The sequence below is a fragment of the Pomacea canaliculata genome, linkage group LG3 (assembly GCF_003073045.1).
Source record: "Pomacea canaliculata isolate SZHN2017 linkage group LG3, ASM307304v1, whole genome shotgun sequence".
Classification (NCBI taxonomy): domain Eukaryota; kingdom Metazoa; phylum Mollusca; class Gastropoda; order Architaenioglossa; family Ampullariidae; genus Pomacea; species Pomacea canaliculata.
In genome coordinates, this window is record NC_037592.1 from 34480924 (window position 1) to 34499634 (window position 18711).

Sequence of the window (18711 nt, forward strand, 5' to 3'; positions counted from 1 at the left end):
ATTAAAATAACATTAAGCACATTCGTCTTGATCTGATCAATAACAATTAGCAAATTGTAGATAGCTCTTCGTCGAGTAGCTTCCGCCGTTATCCGGGCACTTTTCAATCGCAACACCGCCATTTTGTCTGCGAATATGGCATTGTCGATGGAGAAAAAGAAACTTTCCGAGTTACGTGTTGTAGATTTGAAAGCGGAGTTGGAGAAACGAAACCTTGACAAAGCCGGAGTTAAAGCTGTTCTGCTAGAAAGGCTGCAAAAGGTACGTATTGTAAATTTTTAAGAAACATGTCAGGTCGAAAAGCAGTCAAAATATTACGACTTTCATGCAACATAGTAAATTAGCGCTTGCAATGACCTAAATAAGTGGTCAACACGTGAGGAAAATCAAAAACGGTTTGCATGTGTTATTTAGTTGATTGTCATAATAAAGGTAGTTTGTCAACTTGGTCTTTTCGTTTTCTGTGTCCGTTAATTAATGTTCATTAGTAATGTTTAATGAAAAGGAAACCGGTTTCTACCCCCGACATTGTTCACGTATGACTGATCTTGAACCGAAAAAATCGTTCAATGATTGAGGTCGACGACATTCGTCACTCGATTTTAGAGCAAAGTAATACAATGGCAGTGAAGTGAGGGGAGAAAAACTAAGCACCTGATTACGAATGCGACTAATAATTACACCAATTACATATAACTGGGGCACTTTAAGGAGAAAGTTGTTTGAAGCAGTTAGTACACTAACATGTCATTCGTTCCCTTTTGTAAATTATTTATACCAGAATACATGTGGAATTCCTTACGTTGGTCATTAGAATGTGTTGGAAGTGACTTCAGTTTTCATTCGTAATTCTAAGAATTGAAATTATAAATGTAACTAGATGAGAACTAATTGAATTTAGTAAAACTATTTTATTGCGGCCCTATGCTCCACAGTTAATATGAAACTCCTTGTTCATCCATTTAGCCTGGGCCTGGTTGAATTGACTTTTAGTTTGGGACGATGTTGTTTTATGTAGGGCATATGTTTATTCATCTGTGACTGGAGGTCGATATGACCTGGTATGTCCCCTCTCAGTTACCACCTGATTTTGGCGAAATTTAGTGGAGTCTTGATAGGGATATTTTGCTGTGTTCTGAGTTATCAACCACTGTTCCAAAGAATAATTTCTGTTTTGGGAAAGTGCAGTTGTGCAATTATGCAGCTATGAAGTTTTATGCTATTTGTATTTCATTGATAGTTATACATATGTGCATAAATAACAGCAACCCTAGTCATACTGATTTATGATTATAAGTAAGATACATGGCTACTTAAAAAAGACACAAGTTTTTTTTAATATTAAATCTGTTTTTAAAAACAACATTTAAGACTCACTTATATAATAATAAAATGTATATGTCTGACAGCTGTATATTGGTCTTTTGATCATTGTCTGCTGTTGTAGGCTAAAGGTATAGTAATTGAATTTGTAACATCTCCAGGCACTGACAGAAGAAGGTCATGATCCAGAAACTTTCTTGTTTGAAGTTTCTGATGTAATAACCAAGAAGTCGCCAGCAGCAAAAAATGTTCCACGTAAGCTAATCCAGAACTTTTCTTGTACTTTTATCTAAGTGTCTTTGAAGTTTTATATCTGATATAGCAAGAAGTTCTTGAATGAAACGTGACGTAACAAGATCCTTTAAATTATATCTTCTACAATAATAGTACTTGATATTCACTGTCCTGTAGTACCAGTTTATGTAAAACATTTATGGATTTCTGTGTGTACGCCTATCAAAGTAAGAAGAGCACAAAGAAAAATAGTTTTGGGTCGTTGTGATCTGAATTAAGAGTGCCAGATTTGCATAGATATAATAAACAAATTTCAAGTATGGTTTTGTTGAAAATGTGCTTTTGGTAAATAAAATCATGTTTACCTCTCTCTTTCCAAGCTTCATTCTGATATTAAATATGGTTTGGCTATTTGTGTATGTCTAGCCCAGCATTTTCATAGTGTTTGAATTCTTACCCATGCTTATCATTATGTATACCTCAATGAACGGTCAGTCAAGACAGAATGGTGACTTATAAAGAACATTGTAGGTTTCCTACATTGAAAACACTAGTTTTGGTGATCCATTATGAGTTACAGTATGAATACTAAAAACTTGCTTTTATTCACTATGTACTATTTTTTAAAACAAATATCTTAAGATAGGCTTGTGCTATGTAATAAAATTTGGAACAATTTTTGGAAATGCGTAAACTAAATAATTATGCATTGACACAGTATGGACATTTTTATTGCTGCTATTGATATGTGTTGGTTTTTTTTTTCGGTAAATGCTATTTTTAATCACGTATAATCTCCAAGACCCCTTGAGAAAACAATGACGTTGCCCAATCATTTAGACCTCTTTTGAAAAAACAAAATGTTTAAGTTATAATTTTCATTGTAAATAATTTGTAAAACAAATTGCATTTGTAATTGTTAAAAAGTTTTTGTGCTCGGTATATTTATTCCTTGATAATAAAATACACTTAAAGATAAAACAGATTTTTCTGTCTTGGAATGCCCTTCACTCCTTGGACTAATAGGGCATAAAAAGTAGTTTTAATGATTTTTTTTTTTCCAAGATCTGTTTGAATAGCTCTCTTTATCAAAATTTATGCCTACAACATCAATGCACAAAAAAGGTCCAAATTGTTATGCCATGGTGTGCGTGATTAACCTGTTTTTAGCTCCTCCATCAGCTGAACTGTTGGTAATTGTATCCATGGACTATCCTTATGTCTGTGTTGTTGACCTCATTTTCTGTGCATGATGATGTTTATAGGCATTTATCTCCAGAATAAAAGGTAAACAGCTGAGATTAGGGAAAATGTGTTGCACTGAGCTTTTACCCAACCATTACAAAAAAATGTGCACTCCTATTTGATCCAGTCCTTTGACTGGTAAAGTTGCATTTACTCAAAATTTAAAAAATGAATGAAATTAGATTACAGCTCTAAAGTAAAATTGAAAAGTATTTGTGTGTAAAAGATTAAAAAGCAGTTAGAACTTTTTAATCATTGTTCTTTTTTTTTTCAGGTGGGGATCAGGCAGCAAGTGGCGAGGTAATCTAATTTATCATATTTTAATACTTTTTTTTTTCATCAAAATTATTCAAACATAAATCTGAATTGTGTCAGATGTGCATAAAATTATGTACTTCTGTCATGTAAATCACCACCACACTTAAACGCTCCAATCTTATTAAATATTTAAGAAAATTATGTTGTTAAACATGCTTGTGTGTGTATGTGTAGCTTACATTGGAAGATTTTAAGTACAGTAAAGTAAGAAAGTCTTCCCCTTCATCTTTCTAAACATGCATGCATTTGCATTAATATGCAATTTCCACTATAACGAAGAAATTATTTCCATAGCCTTTGAGTGTGAAGTGTCTCTTACATACACTTGTGCTAAATTCATAGATAAGAAATCTGGGGAGATATTATTTATAATAAATAAAAATTATAGAATGTATATAATTCACCATGGTACACAGCTGCTTCATGAACTGCTTATGCTTTTAACCTGTGTCTTTGGCCTTGCTTACCTGTATACCTGTCCCAGCTGTTTCAGGTGTCCTTGTAATAAAACAGATATGTTTTTTAATGCGGATTTCTTCTGTATCACAAATCAGACTTGAAAAGTTATGAAAATAAGTTGAGGGGTAGGCTTGTTTATTTGTATAAATTTGTTTTCATTAGACATAGTTAAATTTCATCTATCTGTACTTACTCTCTTATTATATTTGTATAAACTACGTTTTAAAATATTAACAATTTGTGATGTTGTGACCAGTAATGCATTATGTCAGAAGTTTCAATTTTAAACAAATGTATTAATAAAAATATGAACCAACAGGGTGATGGAGATGTGGAAGATGAAGAAGACATTGAAAATGAGCAGGAGGAGGAAGAGTTGTTGGAAGACGATGAAGCTCAAGAGGAGGAAGGAATGATGGATGAAGCTGTCATTATGCTCAATGATGAGGATTTACTGGTACGAGCGTTTTATATGATCTATAATTTTTTCTGGAAAAGAGGTAAATGTACAACTGGCTTAGATAATAGAAAAAGTAATTTTGAGTATAAAGAGCTTTTCTTAAAGGTGAAACCAGCAATACAAAATCCTCATAACTTTCACTTTCTTCTATCTTGCTTATCTCTTTTATGCTCATAAACACACAAATTGCACAAGCACACTATTCAAACATGGTCGGATGAAGTCGCTGATTTTGAAGAAAGTCTTAGAAATGGAATACAAACTAAATATGAATTTAAGTAAATTACCACATAACATATGGATCAACTTTTCACGTGGTGTTCATGCAGATTCTATTTAAAAAGCCTGAAAATTATTTCACTCATCAGCCCCATCCACAACACATTTATGTGTATGTGATTGAACAAAAGTGACCATTATTATAGCATGATTTTTAAAAAAAGTGTTGCTAACATAGTCTTCTTTTTGGGCTGCCCTTCCCCTTCCCCCTTAGGTGCAGCAGGATGAGCAGGAAGCAGAAGATGAAACAGGGGCATTTGAAGGTAAAAGACATCAAAACACTTTCCTTTGAGGATGTTGGGGCAGGGGGAATCTGCATCTTGTGTAGATCTCGTCTCCTTTTTAATATCTAATTACTCTTCTCTGTTGCATGTAAGTGCCCTCTTGTGGTTATACCTATGCATTTAAACTTAGTCTTTTTGTGACCTCCCAAAACCTTTTTTTTTTTTTTCTTTTTTTTTTTTTAATACTGAAATTGCCTCCCACCCCTCATCTCCATTTAGGTCTTGGGTAACACAGCATTGGTGAGATCCTGAGTCTTATCCTTTCACTGATGCCTTCCTCCTTAATTGCCCAGTCACGCGTCTGTTATATGCCAAGCCAGGAATTGCAGATCATGCAGCAGTCAATCTACAACTATGGATTCTACTCTCGTTTATCTACAGGATTGAAGCTCTCTTTCAGTGATTGGAAATAATATTTCAAAAGACGTTTTCAGAACTAAGGATTTCAGCAGCCAGTCATTTTGATCATTGCATCATGACTTTCAGTTACTTCAAAGGGCAGCATGGAGGACTGTTGATAATGCAACTGCAAGGAGTCTACAAGGACATCGTGTTTCTTCAGTCATCAGTTATTCCAGCAAAAGTGACACTTGCTTGGCATTATCCTATGCTGTAACAACAAAAATTGCACAGAGTGGAGCCTGGGACAGTGTTGAGCACACATGCAGTGCTTTTGGTCGTTCTTAGTTTTTAAAAATATTTCATTCTTAATTTGCCCTTCCCACATTTTTTGCCTTCCAATCAGTGCTATTTCAAAACTTGGGTAAGTATTATAAGTGTGTCAGCAGTGTAAGGGCTTGCAGCACACTTGACTATTAGTCTGTATATTTATATCTGTTTTCACCCTAAATTTCTGTAGCCATAGAAGAGGATGCAAATGAAGTTAAGCCTCTGGATGAGGAAAGTCTGCAGGGTCAGGAAGGGGAAGAGGAAGATGTGGGTCCATCTACAAATGATCAGGAAGCAGCAATGGAGATTGACACTGCTTCGATGGAGAACAGTCAGAACGAAATTGAGAACTCTGAGTTGCATGAAGAAGAGGCAGGTGAAAGCGAACGCAGCACCGAAGTAGCCTCTTCTGCTAGTGCTGCAGAGGCTGGCTCTGAGCTTAGCTTGTTTACTGGTGATGCATCTTTGGTTGCTTCTACTACAAGTGTTGCCAGTGATTTCAACGAACAGACACATGAGGCTTCTGCAGCTACAGATGGCTGCACAGTAGAAACTGAAATTGCTGCAGCCACTGTGATCAAATCGCCTGGTGCTTCCACAGCTGTCCAGAAACCAGTTGCTATTTCCAAACCTACTACCACTACCACTGCTGCAAAGGCCTCCCCAGCTGGTACCAAAAAAGTAGGACAAGCTCCTCCCAAGCCAGCAACCTCCCCTGCTGCAAAACAGACTGCCACTTCACCCAAGATGGCTGGATTGGCAGCTCAGAAAGGAGGTGCAGCTTCACCCAGGGCAGCAGCTTCTGTAAAAACTGTCAGTGCAAATAAACAGACTGTTTCAAACACTTCCAAGCCAGCCTCTGCAAACACTTCTTGTGCAGCTTCTGCTGCTTCATCTAAGATTGTGACTTCCACTCCAAAGCCATCTTCCCACATGATAAAGTCATCTTTAACAAAAATTGCTGATACTTCTACTATTCCTGCAGCTACTGGTAGCAGCATCTGTTCCAAAGAGGACAAAGCCCCCATCTTTGAGGCTAATGATGATTCCTTTGACGTGCAAGTGGACGATACTATGTTAAATGAGATTGATGCAGACCTTCTTGAAAACAACCAAGGAGACGAGAAGGCAGCTTGCTCAGAGGCAGATGCTGAGTCTGCCCCTGCAACAGAGACTGTCAGCACTTCTGTTGTGGAGACTCAACCAGCAGAGGAGACCAGCAGCAGTGCCATGGAGGGCGAATCACAAGAGCCAGTTCCAGCAGAAGGCGAGAGTGGAGACAAGTCCAAGGCAGAAGAAGAGACAACTGTAAAAGATGACAAGAAGCCAGAAGAGAAAAAGGATGAGAAAGATGCAAAGGCCGTTAAGAGGTTTGTTTTGTTTTGTCTACTGCCTTATACGTTTTCAGTGGGTCTGTTGGGAAACGTCTTTCTTTTCATGAATTGTGAATCTAGTAAATAGTCGTTTGCATGACAGTAAAGATGGCTTTATTTCATGTTGAAGCCACTCTTTCTGACTGACGAGAGCTTCACGTGCTGCTTTCGGCATTGGTCAGGTGATCAGATCATGTAAAATATATTTATTCTCTTTGAGATATCTTGCAACTGTCATGTCCTGGTTCTAAGCATTTTCTTTCAAGTGCCTGGGTTGATTTCTCATAAAGAAGAGGAGAAAATATTACGGAGCTGGCAAAACTGCTTGCAAGTGCAGTGTTTCAAGTCTGCACCTCAGGGTCCTAACTACCTCTTCGAGGCTTTAACTTGCCATAAATAGCTTTACCAACTACATTTGTGCTAATGCATAGATGTTTGGGACTTCTAATAATGCAACGGCAGTGCTTTGATTCCGATCCGAGATGCAGGCAACATTTGTGCATATTAGCAAACTTCGCACACTAAACCTAGAGTTAGTGCTAGTTGTTATTTTAGATGCCATCGTGTTAAGCTATTTGACCTGACATGCTGCACATTTTTCTTTGAAATGGCAGTATTCTATTTTGTTTAAACTTTGATGCAACATGATGCTTTCAGTGGAACACCAGCAAAACCTGTCAAAGGAAAAGATGACAAATGTAAGTATGAAGGAAAAAAATTACAAACAGCTGTGTACTGTAGACAGTAACTTAAAGCTTACAAAGCATTGCCTGTTAGCTGAACATTTTTTCTGACACAAGTGATAAAAAGCGAAGTACAGGAAAAGTCTACCAGAGTGTAGCACAAACAGAATTTATGCAATCCATAGATTGTTATAACTATTAAGCTAGTCGAGATAATGACACAGTTTAAACACATTTTTTGTAGGGAAATTATGGTGTAGGATTATGTCCTAAGATTTAGTGAATATCTTTTACAATAGAGTATCTCTTAAGTTGGGTTTCCCCCCCCCCCCCCCTCCTTGTTAGCAGCTGCTGCACATAGCCGCAATCTGTGGGTGAGTGGCTTGTCTTCTTCAACAAGGGCTACAGATCTCAAGGCGCTTTTTGGGAAATATGGAAAGGTACGTGATATTTAAAAAGAGTTTGGCAGGTGCTCAATGCTAGCACATTGTGCGTTCTTGACATCAGTAAAGAGCATGGTTAATATGAAAGTATAAGCCTACAAACCAGCGGAAATAAAACAAACATTGATTCACGCACCATTTTTAAGTGAAAGGCAGCAGGAGAAAATAGCGCTGTTTGGGTATTGTAAAATTTGATATAGCGCCAAATACTATTCAGATGTGTTTTGATGCTGAATTGCTTCCATGTTCTTAACACAGACTCTAGTCAGTTTTCTTGTGCTGATGTGTGCTGGTTGCGCACACAACAATTGGCCAAAGCCCAACAGGAAATTGGTATTCTCTGCCCTAACAATAAAAATGAAAGACAAGCTGTAAATAGTGCCCAAGCTATTTCCAGACTTTCATGGTTTAACTTTGAATATTTCATGGCAGTTAGCTTATTTGGTAGTATCTACATTTGGAGTCACATGTTCCTATTGCTTTGTAGTCAGCAATGACCATGTCAGCAAAATGGCTACAAATTTGTTGATTTTTGTACAACTCTGTAGAGATTGATGCATAGTTTAAGGAAATATTTGCTGATTTTAAAAATATATATATCTTAAAAAAGGTTTTTTTTCTATTCATTTTGGTAGGTTATTGGAGCAAAAGTAGTTACAAATGCACGGAGCCCTGGGTGGCGTTGTTATGGTTTTGTCACAATGGCTTCAGTGGATGAAGCCACCAAATGTATCCAGCATCTGCACCGCACTGAACTTCATGGCAAGATGATCTCCGTGGAGCGGGTAAGTACTTTCACTTTTGGTCTTGACCTTATCTCGCCAGATATCTTTGTCATGCATTTTATTCTGTGGCTTCTCGACAACATAGTTGGAGTGAAAATATTTGTTCCCTGCTATTTCTGCTAGAATTTATTTTTAAATACACTCAAGGGGTTAATTGAATAGCATAAGATGATTTTTTTTTTTTTTTTTTTAATTATCTCTGAGGCATGTCCTTTAGTTGGTAGTTTTTAACCAAAACCAAAATTTGAGCCAAAAAATGGATCTAATATTGTCTTCTGCCACAAAAATCATCTTAAAAAAAGAATTTCTTGAGCAGATTTTAAAATTTCTACACAGGAATTTTCAATAAATCTTGGAGATTTTTTTTTCCTAACAACATAAATTTATATATGAAGTGGATCATGATAATTACATACATTTTGAAATAATAAAATTATCCAATGTGGTGCTAGAGAAGCAGTTTTAGCCATTTTATTGTGAGAGAGCTATTTAAATTAAATGTTTGACTAAATATTTGGCTAATCTTTATGTTGATAATTTTGTATTACATATGAATGATGTTATAATATTCAAGTGACCCTGGCCTTTGGCATACAAGGGGCGGTCCGGTGGCATAACGGTTAACACCTGTCACCAATACAGTGAAAGTTGGCTTTCCTGGGTTCAGCTCTCGTCTCAGGCACGTTCTTTCTCTGCAAGTGGCATCTGTTTGCAGGGAAGGCTGCCTTGCCGTGATATAGCCTTTGTAACTGGCTCCGCGTAAAACACCAATCTCCCCAACCCCATTGACATACAAAAGGTTACCCATCCCTGGTTAAAGTGTAGAAAATACTAATGGTACATTGCAGTGGAAAATTGTTAAAATGTTTAACAGTGTGCTTTTGTTTGAAAACTTGTAAGTGTATATTCACAGTTTATTCTCAGTCAAGTGAAACGCTTGGCATTGTAAATTATTTTAAAGGACAACATGAGTGCTCAGTGAAAATCACAGGAATTAATAGTAATGGGAACTTATAACACGCAGCATCACGGCCAAGATACATCATACTGTGCAGACCAGTAATGATAAATGAAAGTAACAGCCAGTGGACAGTGAGGTATATATAGGCCCATCAAACAACATAAAGATGAGATACAAGAGTGGAACGTAAAGCATTGTCAGCGCAAGCTGAATTTAAAGAGAAAATATGCAGTCCTTGGTAAAAGAAAACAGACCAGGACACAATGTGCCATTTTTGAATGTTCTCTTCAACATTCTGTATGTACAGATCTTCTGTTCAAACATGCCATGGGAATTTCATTCCACCGCTGTACTCAAGAATTTGCTCTAAACATTTCAAAATCGATTGTTATCCAGTCACTTATACAGTCCAAGCAACCCTGATGCAATGCTGGGAATTGAACATCAAATAAAAAAATTTCAGGAGTATTTTGGACAAACGCCTATTTGAAATGTGTGGGGTTTTTTTTTTAACACATGGAAAATTAATCAAATGTGACTTTTTAGTAACAGAGAATCAATACTGCAATGTAGACTTCTGTGACCGTGATTGTTGCCCATTAAATTTTAATCTTGAGAAGATTTACTTACCATTCTGTTAAGTGAATTTTGTTTGAACCTTCTAATTTTTGTTTTACTTTAGTATAAATAAAGTTAAGATCTGTAGGGCTGTATTCCAAAATCAGCCTTCATTTTGTGAACAAAATAATTTCTTCTTGAACATGACAAGCTGGGCAATGTTTCTTCATTTGACTGGAAGATGTGCATAGATTTACTTAACTAAGCCACTCTCACTGTTACAAATATTGCGTGCAGCAGAATTCTCCACCATAGGAAATTAATTTTCTTCTGCTTTCCTTGTGGCAAGAAAGAATGCTGATGTTTGAAGGCTTATATCTTGAAAATTAAGCATAATTATGTACTTATATTTTGGAAATTATTTTAAAATAACCTAAAAATGTTCTGTTTGTGTTGTCCTTTAAAACCTTATTTTCAGGTAAAGGATATGTAAGCTTGATTTTGCTTGCAATATTTTATAGTTGTACATTGTAATGTTATGCAAGTGTATATTTTTCTGTGATCAGTAAATCTTCTGTAGCTTACCTCACTGGTTGGCTAGTCATTATAGTCATGTAAAATTGTAGTTTTGTAGCTGGGAAAGCAAGTGATGTCAGGCAATTAAACGAGATTTTTGTCCTTTTGTGTATGTGGGCACCACTTTTTTGCCAAGTAGTGTACTTTATTCACATGTTGTTTACGCAGTTCTCATCTTTCAAGGCCAAGACTGCAGGACCTGGTAAACTTACAACGCCATCTAAAACCTCTGGTGAGTCTGCTGCTAAGTCTGTACTGGGAAAAAAGACAGATGAGAAGAAGCCACTTGTTCAAAAGGAAGGTCAGTTGATAAAACCATTTGCCTAAAACTAAAAAGTGTCCATCACTCTTTAGAGTTCAGTGAAACGTACAACAACAAAAAAAGCGCCAACTAAATCCCATCCAATTGGTGACAAAACATTTCATTTAGTTCAAGGGGATAGGCTTGCTTTCAGCAGTGCTTTTCATTCAAGGTCTAATAGGATACAAATGTTTTTGCTAATGATTGTGTATGCTGAGATGACATATGCACCTTCTTCATATTTTGGTGAAAGCCAGCTAGTGCATTCTCAAGAGACATGCCTGCTTACATCAGGATTGTACATGAACATGCTGATGTTGTGAAGGTCTCTGCATGTGGGAGAGCTGGTACTAAATTTAAAATGGTGATATGTATCTATGTGTGTATGTATTGAGAATGGAAGTGGGTATTCACCCACATCTAATAATAATAATTAGCACATTTATATAGCTCATCTCCCCAACATCAGCTAGAATCAAAAGCACTATACATAGAGGCATGTGAGCACACATTTTTATTGAAAGCAGCACAGCACAATATACAAATATGCCAGTAGAATGCACAGCAAAATATAAATAAAGTTGATGGAAAGAGGGCTTTACCCACTATCAAAGGTAGACTCAACATGGCCTTCCCCCACAAAACCCAAAACAAAACAATAATAATAATCATGGATGCTGGTCTCAAAACAAAGTAGGGCATTTCCCTGGGGAACTGAGTTTTCCCCATTGGGTAAAAAATGTGCACCCACAAGACCTTTTTGTAGATGATATTTAATGCTTATATTTTTTCTTGAACTTATGTTTCTACTGTAAATCACTATTGATGTATTCTGTGGTGTATAAACGTACAGCTCCCTCAGCAATTTTACTGGCCAGGCTGCATCATAATAATTGTTTTAATTTTGACGATGTAAACAAAAAATGGAAAATTTGTTTCACAGAGTGAGCCATTTTTTAATGAGGCTATAGCTGCTAAACCAACAGAAAAATATTGATTTAAACTTTTTGGATATGCCTTTTAAAAAATGTGCAACATAAGGGCAATGAAAATATAGTAAGGGATTTTGTTCAACCAGTATGGAATCCATTAACTACAGGTCTAGACATTGCAGTGATTACTCATTGTCATTTTTGATGGGGTTTATTTTCCTTCTTTTTTTAAAATGGAACCGAATACACCTTTTATTCTTTAAATTTACAAGAAAGCGCTGATTTATGGTAGATCAAGGGTAGGAATGACATAATAATCCCTCGCTCTATTTCAGTTCACTTATTGCAACTTAACTTTATCAATGGTTTTTTAATGGGCAGGCAAAAAAAAAATATTTTGAGTATCAGCTTACATTAAGTGATACTTTTGTGTATTTCTGATCTTTAAGGGCCTCTTGAACTTGGATAAATCCCCCAAAAAACAGCACTTTGATATGGCATTTTCTTGTATTTTCTGTTCCTTCAAGGATGTAAGATTTTGGTCTTGGTATAATCAAATGGTCAGCTATGCTGTTTAACAAAAATGTCATAAGATAAACTTTTCATCATTTCAGACAAAAAGGATGATGAAAAGGACCAAGGAAAGAAAATTGTGAAGAAAGATGATGGAAAAGACTCCAAAGAAGAACAAAAGAAAGATGCAAAAAAAGAAGAGGAGAAAAAAGGAGATAAAAAAGATGACCGACTTCCTCGAAGAGATGGTATGTATGATGATGAATGTAATTGATAGCTCGGTCTTGAAGAGATCTTGTTGCTCCTATTTGTGAATTTAGAGTTTTTTCCTAGCTTATTTATCCAAGGAGTTCTTGATGATGATGATGTCTATTTGTAATGCGCAGGTATCCATTCAGAAGAATGCTCATTGCGCAGCAAAAAACAAAAAAGTGAAAAAAAGAAGAAAAAGATAAAGTGAACAAATATATAAAACACCAGAAAAGTAAAAATAAAGACAAAAGTGTTGCTTGGTTGCTTGGTCTGTCTTAAATAAACAGATGGGTCTTCAGTCTTTTTCGAAATGTAAAGGTTTTCAGGTAAAACAAGAGAGGGCTTACCGTGAAATGGAAATTTTCTGAACAGAATGAGGGATGAGAAGTTTTGATAAAAATATTAAATAACTGGTGTGAATGCTCTGTAATAAAAGTCATTTATGACCTTTTTGAAAAGCCTTTCATGTTTATTTGACAGTTTTGAATATAAAAATTTTAATTAAAATGAACACAAATCATCTTGCATAATACTTCAGTCCATGATGATGATGATATCCTTGTGTCATTAATGTATGTTTTAAAATGTACAAGAACATCGCAAAGATTCGCCACGCAGCCGACACAGTCATGATAACAGAAGCCGACACAGTCATGATAGAAGCCGACACAGCAGAGACAAGAGTAGCTTCAGCCAGTCCAGTCGTGAAAGAAGCAGGCATTTAGAAGCTGAGAGAACAAGAGAGCAGAGAGAAAGGGACATCCTTTCCTTTGAAAAAATTAGAGTGAGTACTTCTAGTGGTTTTATGAGATTATTTGAAAAACTTGTGCTTTTATGGCACATTTTATGTGGAATTTGGTAGAAACGAACCTTAATTCTATAGTGCATACATGAATTAAAGCCTTGATGCCTTAAACCCCATAACTAAAACATTTCACATCTTAGCAAATGCTTGTGAACATTTGTTCAGATCTTTGTATAGAATATTTTGACAAGGTTTATATGATAATGACAAATGGTTTGACAGCAGTTAACAGTTTCCTTAGAGCCCCTGGTAATTTTGTGGTGACTGTTGAACCTGTGTAATACTTTAAGAATTACAATTATTTTTGAGAAATGGTTATTTTCTTGCAGTAAAATGGATGTACATTGTGTAACAGATTTTGGATTAGAAAGTTTCTCATGTCTCTTTATATTATTTTGTTTTCTGTACCTTGTTTTGCGGGGAAAAGGCTGAACGAGAGCGAGAACGACTGCGTCAGAAAGAGATTCAGCTGCGCAATGAGGAGAGATTCAGAATGGAACAGCTTGAGCAGGAGAGAATGCGGCAGAAAATGATACGTAGGAAGCAAAGAGAGGAACAACTACAGCTAGAGAAAGAAAAGGAGAGAATTAGGTAAAGAAAGATGCTTTCTATAGTAGGGAGCTGGTTTTAAGGTTGGAAGTGTTTCTGTTAACACTTTGCTTGTTTGGTTTGATAATATGCTCATGAAAGGGCTTTAAAATCATCTGTGGGTTTTGTTTATATTTTTTAAGATTAGAGTTAGCTCCAGAATATAGTGGTTTTGGGATTCCATGGTCAAGTTTTAAGGTAACAGATTTTGATGCTTTTGACACATATGTTTTAGATGCATTTTATTGAAAAGAGTGTGTTTTGACGTTAACTCTTTCTTTACGCACTCAACACAGGTGGCTGATCTTGCCCCGCTCGCTTGTTTATGCAGTATACACATAGTAATTTTTTTAGGCCTTTACAGCTCGTGGTTTTAAAGAAAAACTTTTAAAAATAAGATAGTTTAGGCATTTCTGAACACAATTATTTTGATCTGTCATAATTTAAATTGTTATTCTATCTTGTTCAGTTATTTTTTTAAAAAGGGTAAATTCATGTGTACAGGGGTGTTTGACCACCTCGAGCCTTGTGTAAAGAAAGAGTTAAATTCATTTTTCACACTTCTCACCGAATTTCTTGTGTTGATACCAGTTGAGATACCAAAAATAACAAAAAATGTACATAGTCTACAATTACAAGGATTAGCTTGTTGATCTTAGCATTATTTTTGGTTGTAATATAATTGACTGTGTAAAAAAAACAAACTTTCTTTTGTCTGGTGCAATTTGGGGGTACTGACTTTAGCCACTTATATATCCAAGACTTTTAAAAATATCAAAATGAGCATGCTTGTAAATTTAGATAATAGTTTGTACTTTACAAAGACAATAAAACCTTATTTCAGGCTGGAGCGAGAGAAGTTGGAGTTTGAAAAAATGGAAACAGAGCGTATGAGACTGGAGAGCAAAAGGCTGAAGCGTGAAGCAGAGGAAAAGTTGCGTCGAGAACAACAGAGGTACAGAGTTCTGCTTAGGCATCTTATTTTTCCCAGATTATTTTGTTTCTTTTTTGTCATGCAGCATGTCAAATAAAGAGTAATTTAATTTTTTTAATTGCATCCCAAATGAAATCAAGATAAAGTGTTCCAAAACAAATTTCAATATCATAGTATACTTTTTCCAATTGGAGCTGCTGGTAACATCTTTCAGTTAGAAAAATAAGCTCCACAGAGCAACTAGCGATGGTCAAAATTAGCCAGTTGATGAAAATAACGATCCTACCAAATTTAGTGGGGATTTGGATAAACAGTATAGGTTTTTCCTACACGCACATGTGAGTACTTTTGTGTTTTACCTGCATTGGCCCATTTTACGTTGTACAAATTTTGATTGCTTGTGATTCTTGTAGACTTATTGAAGAAAGACGTGCTTTGAAGAGACCGGCCCCACCCTCAAAGGGTCGATTAGATTCTGGAGAATTCTGGGATGAGCCAAAGCAGCCTCGCAAAGACACAGGGTTTAAACATGGGTATGCAATTTTGTCTTATATTTATGTTTAAATTTTTTTTTTTTTTTTTTTTTAAGTGTGTGCTTTACAAACGATTTACATAAAGGGATTTGTCACACACAAGATCTATTTATATTATTCTCGTAGTAAGTTTCTTGTTTAAATTATTTGGTTATGATCCTGGGTTTTGTTTTTTTTTCTTAGGTACTCTGACAGGTTCAACGACCGTAATGATGGATTTGAGCGTAAAGTAGAGAAGTATGATAGACGGGATCCAGGGGCTCGATTCGACTCCAGGCGTGATGAGTTTTCTCGATCTGAGAGAGACAGAGATGATAGAAGATCTCCAGAGCGAGGTTTTGACAAGTAAGTTGGAAAATTCGTTTTTAAGAATCCAAAGCATTCACAGATTGGAAATTTGCGATGTAAAAGACTTATTTTTGTATGTTTAAATTAGCCCTGTTCTAGACTGCCTGCTTTTAATATAAAATGCAAAGGAAAGTCCCACCCAGTCTGCTTCAACTCGTGTTAATGTTGAGAGATAATGTTATGGGAATAATTTTGAAGACTATTCAATAAGAGTGACAGATTGGGTGGTTTAAAAACCTTTTTTGTAGGTTTATCCACATCTCTTTATCTAAAAGGGTTTTCTCCCTTTTCTTTGGGAATCATCATTGGTTTAATACATGTTAATTTGTATTTTGGGGGGCATTGTGGTAAATGACGATGGGCACCTTAATTAGTTCCCAGGGGTCAGTTTAAACAGGGGAAGTTGTTTGGTTACAATATATATGAATAGTTGCACAATAAGTTCTAGGTGAAAAATATGAGCAAGTGGGAACATATGATTAAGCACCAATCTTTTTTTAAAAAAAGAGCAAAATCAAAAAATAAGATTTTTTTTTAAGAAAACTGCTATAGTCAAGTTGATCTGTAGTGATTTTGACAGTGACCGACGAGAGTTTCGCCGTGATGACCGAGGATCAATGGGTCATGTCCACGACAGTCGAGGTGGCCATCGTGATGCACGTGATGAGTTTGGCAGCCGCGACAACCGTAGCATGTCTGGTGGTGGAGTAGGAAACAGCAGTCGAGGACGGAATACTGTAAGAGCAGGATCCCCAGGACGTCATGATAGTCGAAGTGAGTTTAATAGTCAGACATAAGGTGCATGTTGGTAATTTTTGGAGAATGGCAGCTTTTTTTATTACTGAAAGGGATGATAGACTATACAACTGCTTGTAGAGGATTTGTACATTTAAATTTGTAGTGCACCTCACTTGTCTGTGGTATTGTGAGCAGTTTGTGCAGATAGGCCAGAACATGATCATAAGGATTTTTTTAGTCTTACCTAATACATTACAAAAATGGCATGCAGTAAATAGATGGATTTTTAAACAAAATTGTAATTGAAATTTCAAGTTTAGGAGTTGGTCACAGCTCATTACTTTTTTATTCCACCCCCCAGAAGGACCTGGAGGCCCAAGACAGCAATGGGGAGGCCCTGCAGATGGCAAGGTGGATAGCGGCTGGGGTCGAGTAGAGAGCAGTGGTGGTGGTGGTGATCGATGGATGGGGTCAAGCAGCATGAGTGGATCTCAACACAACAGGGGCAGTGGTGGCGGCTATGGCAGCCATGGTTCAGGTGTTACCTCTTCAGGCATGGGTGGTAACATGTACATGGGATCAGGACCATCACAGAGCAGTAGCCTAATGATGGGAGGCAGCGGTGTGTCCCGTCAGGGAGATAATCGTTTTAACATTGCAGCCATCACAGCTAGGAGGTTTTAGCCATTTGACCTGTTGACTTATTTCTCGAGTAAGACTTGGATGATCAACCATCATTAATTATGTGTGTGTGCATGGAGAAGCCTCTTAGTGTGAAGATGACTTAACAGGACTTATGGTGCGGGTATATCATCTCCTTTCTCGTGCTTTGGTTACCCGTGGGTTTGTGAAGACTAGGGAACGTTGTCAGATCAGATATGATTGGGTAATAGATATGAGTGCTCGTCTGGTTTACAGCGTTTCATTATATACACATATGTATTCAAGTTTTATCAGAAGCAAGCCTTTCATGTTATCAGTTGGAGAATTCATTCAAGTTGTCAGTTTACAATGTTGACTTTCAGAAGTGACGTTTTTATAACGGGGAATACAGTGAGGTAAAAGTTTTTTTAAAGTTACTGTCATTGTCATCCAAAAATCCATTTTTGTGAGGCTACTTAAATAAAGTCAGCTGTTATTATTTTTGGACAGTTTTGGGATGTTTGCCTTGTGTGTCTGCTCTATGGTTTGTGGTGGTGTGCATTAAAAAAGCCACTTGGCAAATCAGTTTAATATTTAAGCATAAACAGTATGTGTCTTCTTCCTTCCCACTACCTGGTTCCACGCTGTTGAGAAGTAAATATGTTACCTGCATGAAAGAACACACTTGGTATAGTAGAAAATTACTTGTTAAATATTGTTGTCGGCATTTGAAAGGACCCTGTAGGCAGCTTAAGTGCAAGCTTTGATCACCTAGCATTAACACATTTGTTTATTCCTTACTGCTTCTTGAGGAGCATAGGGCCGCAGCAACACTGCGCCAGCAGACGTGCAGGCAGTACGGTTAGCGTGTCACCAATAGAGTGAGGGTTGGCTGTCCCAGGTTCAGATCTTGTCTTGGGCACGCTGTTGTTTCTCTGCATGTGACATCTGTTTACAGGACTGGCTGCCTTGCTGTGATATAACCTTAGTTGCTGGCTCGGTGTGAAACACCAATTTCCCACCACCTTCCCCTCTCAGTTGGGCCCATGTGGTTCCAATGTCCTCTGCCTCGCTCTCTACTGTTCTTTTCCCAGCATTAACACATAACCATCAGAATTATCCAGTTGATCACCAGTATCCAGCCAGTTTTTAACCAATTTATAGAATATTTGTAGATAACTCTTAGGTTTGTGAGAGTGAAAGTTTTTAAATGGTCTTGTGCATTCCTAGGATGTCTAATCCATGGCATGTTAGTATACTGAAAACTAATTAATTTCATTAATAAAATGTAGTTGTGAGACTGGTTCATCTGATACAGTTATGATGTAGGCATGTCTGATGGATGTTTTTAGGTGGGGATTTTTGATGGGATGGTGCTTTGTCTCTGAGCTTTCCTCTGGTGCAGTGATGGAAAAGGTATGCTTTAGCCTGACAATGTACATTTCTGGTGGATTTTAAAGTCAGTAGAAATGTAA

General features: G+C 36.7%; 1 protein-coding gene across 5 annotated transcripts; it reads left to right on the plus strand.

The window, feature by feature from the left end:
* The first annotated feature begins 84 nt into the window (after nucleotides 1-84).
* On the plus strand, nucleotides 85-17743 carry LOC112559878 (scaffold attachment factor B2-like). 5 transcript variants are annotated; one of them, XM_025231345.1, is made up of 18 exons: nucleotides 85-261; nucleotides 1485-1578; nucleotides 3077-3102; nucleotides 3899-4036; nucleotides 4533-4581; nucleotides 5462-6641; nucleotides 7302-7342; nucleotides 7673-7767; nucleotides 8406-8555; nucleotides 10819-10951; nucleotides 12498-12644; nucleotides 13242-13432; nucleotides 13881-14044; nucleotides 14886-14996; nucleotides 15389-15508; nucleotides 15692-15853; nucleotides 16425-16630; nucleotides 16956-17743. In XM_025231345.1, exons 1-18 carry the CDS (start codon nucleotides 136-138, stop codon nucleotides 17276-17278), a joined length of 3456 nt encoding a protein of 1151 aa, XP_025087130.1. In that variant the 5' UTR covers nucleotides 85-135; the 3' UTR covers nucleotides 17279-17743. The 5 variants fall into 5 exon arrangements, with proteins under 5 accessions (XP_025087130.1, XP_025087134.1, XP_025087132.1 ...); XM_025231349.1 differs by having other exon boundaries at nucleotides 10834-10951; XM_025231347.1 differs by having other exon boundaries at nucleotides 4542-4581.
* The last annotated feature ends 968 nt before the right edge of the window (nucleotides 17744-18711 follow it).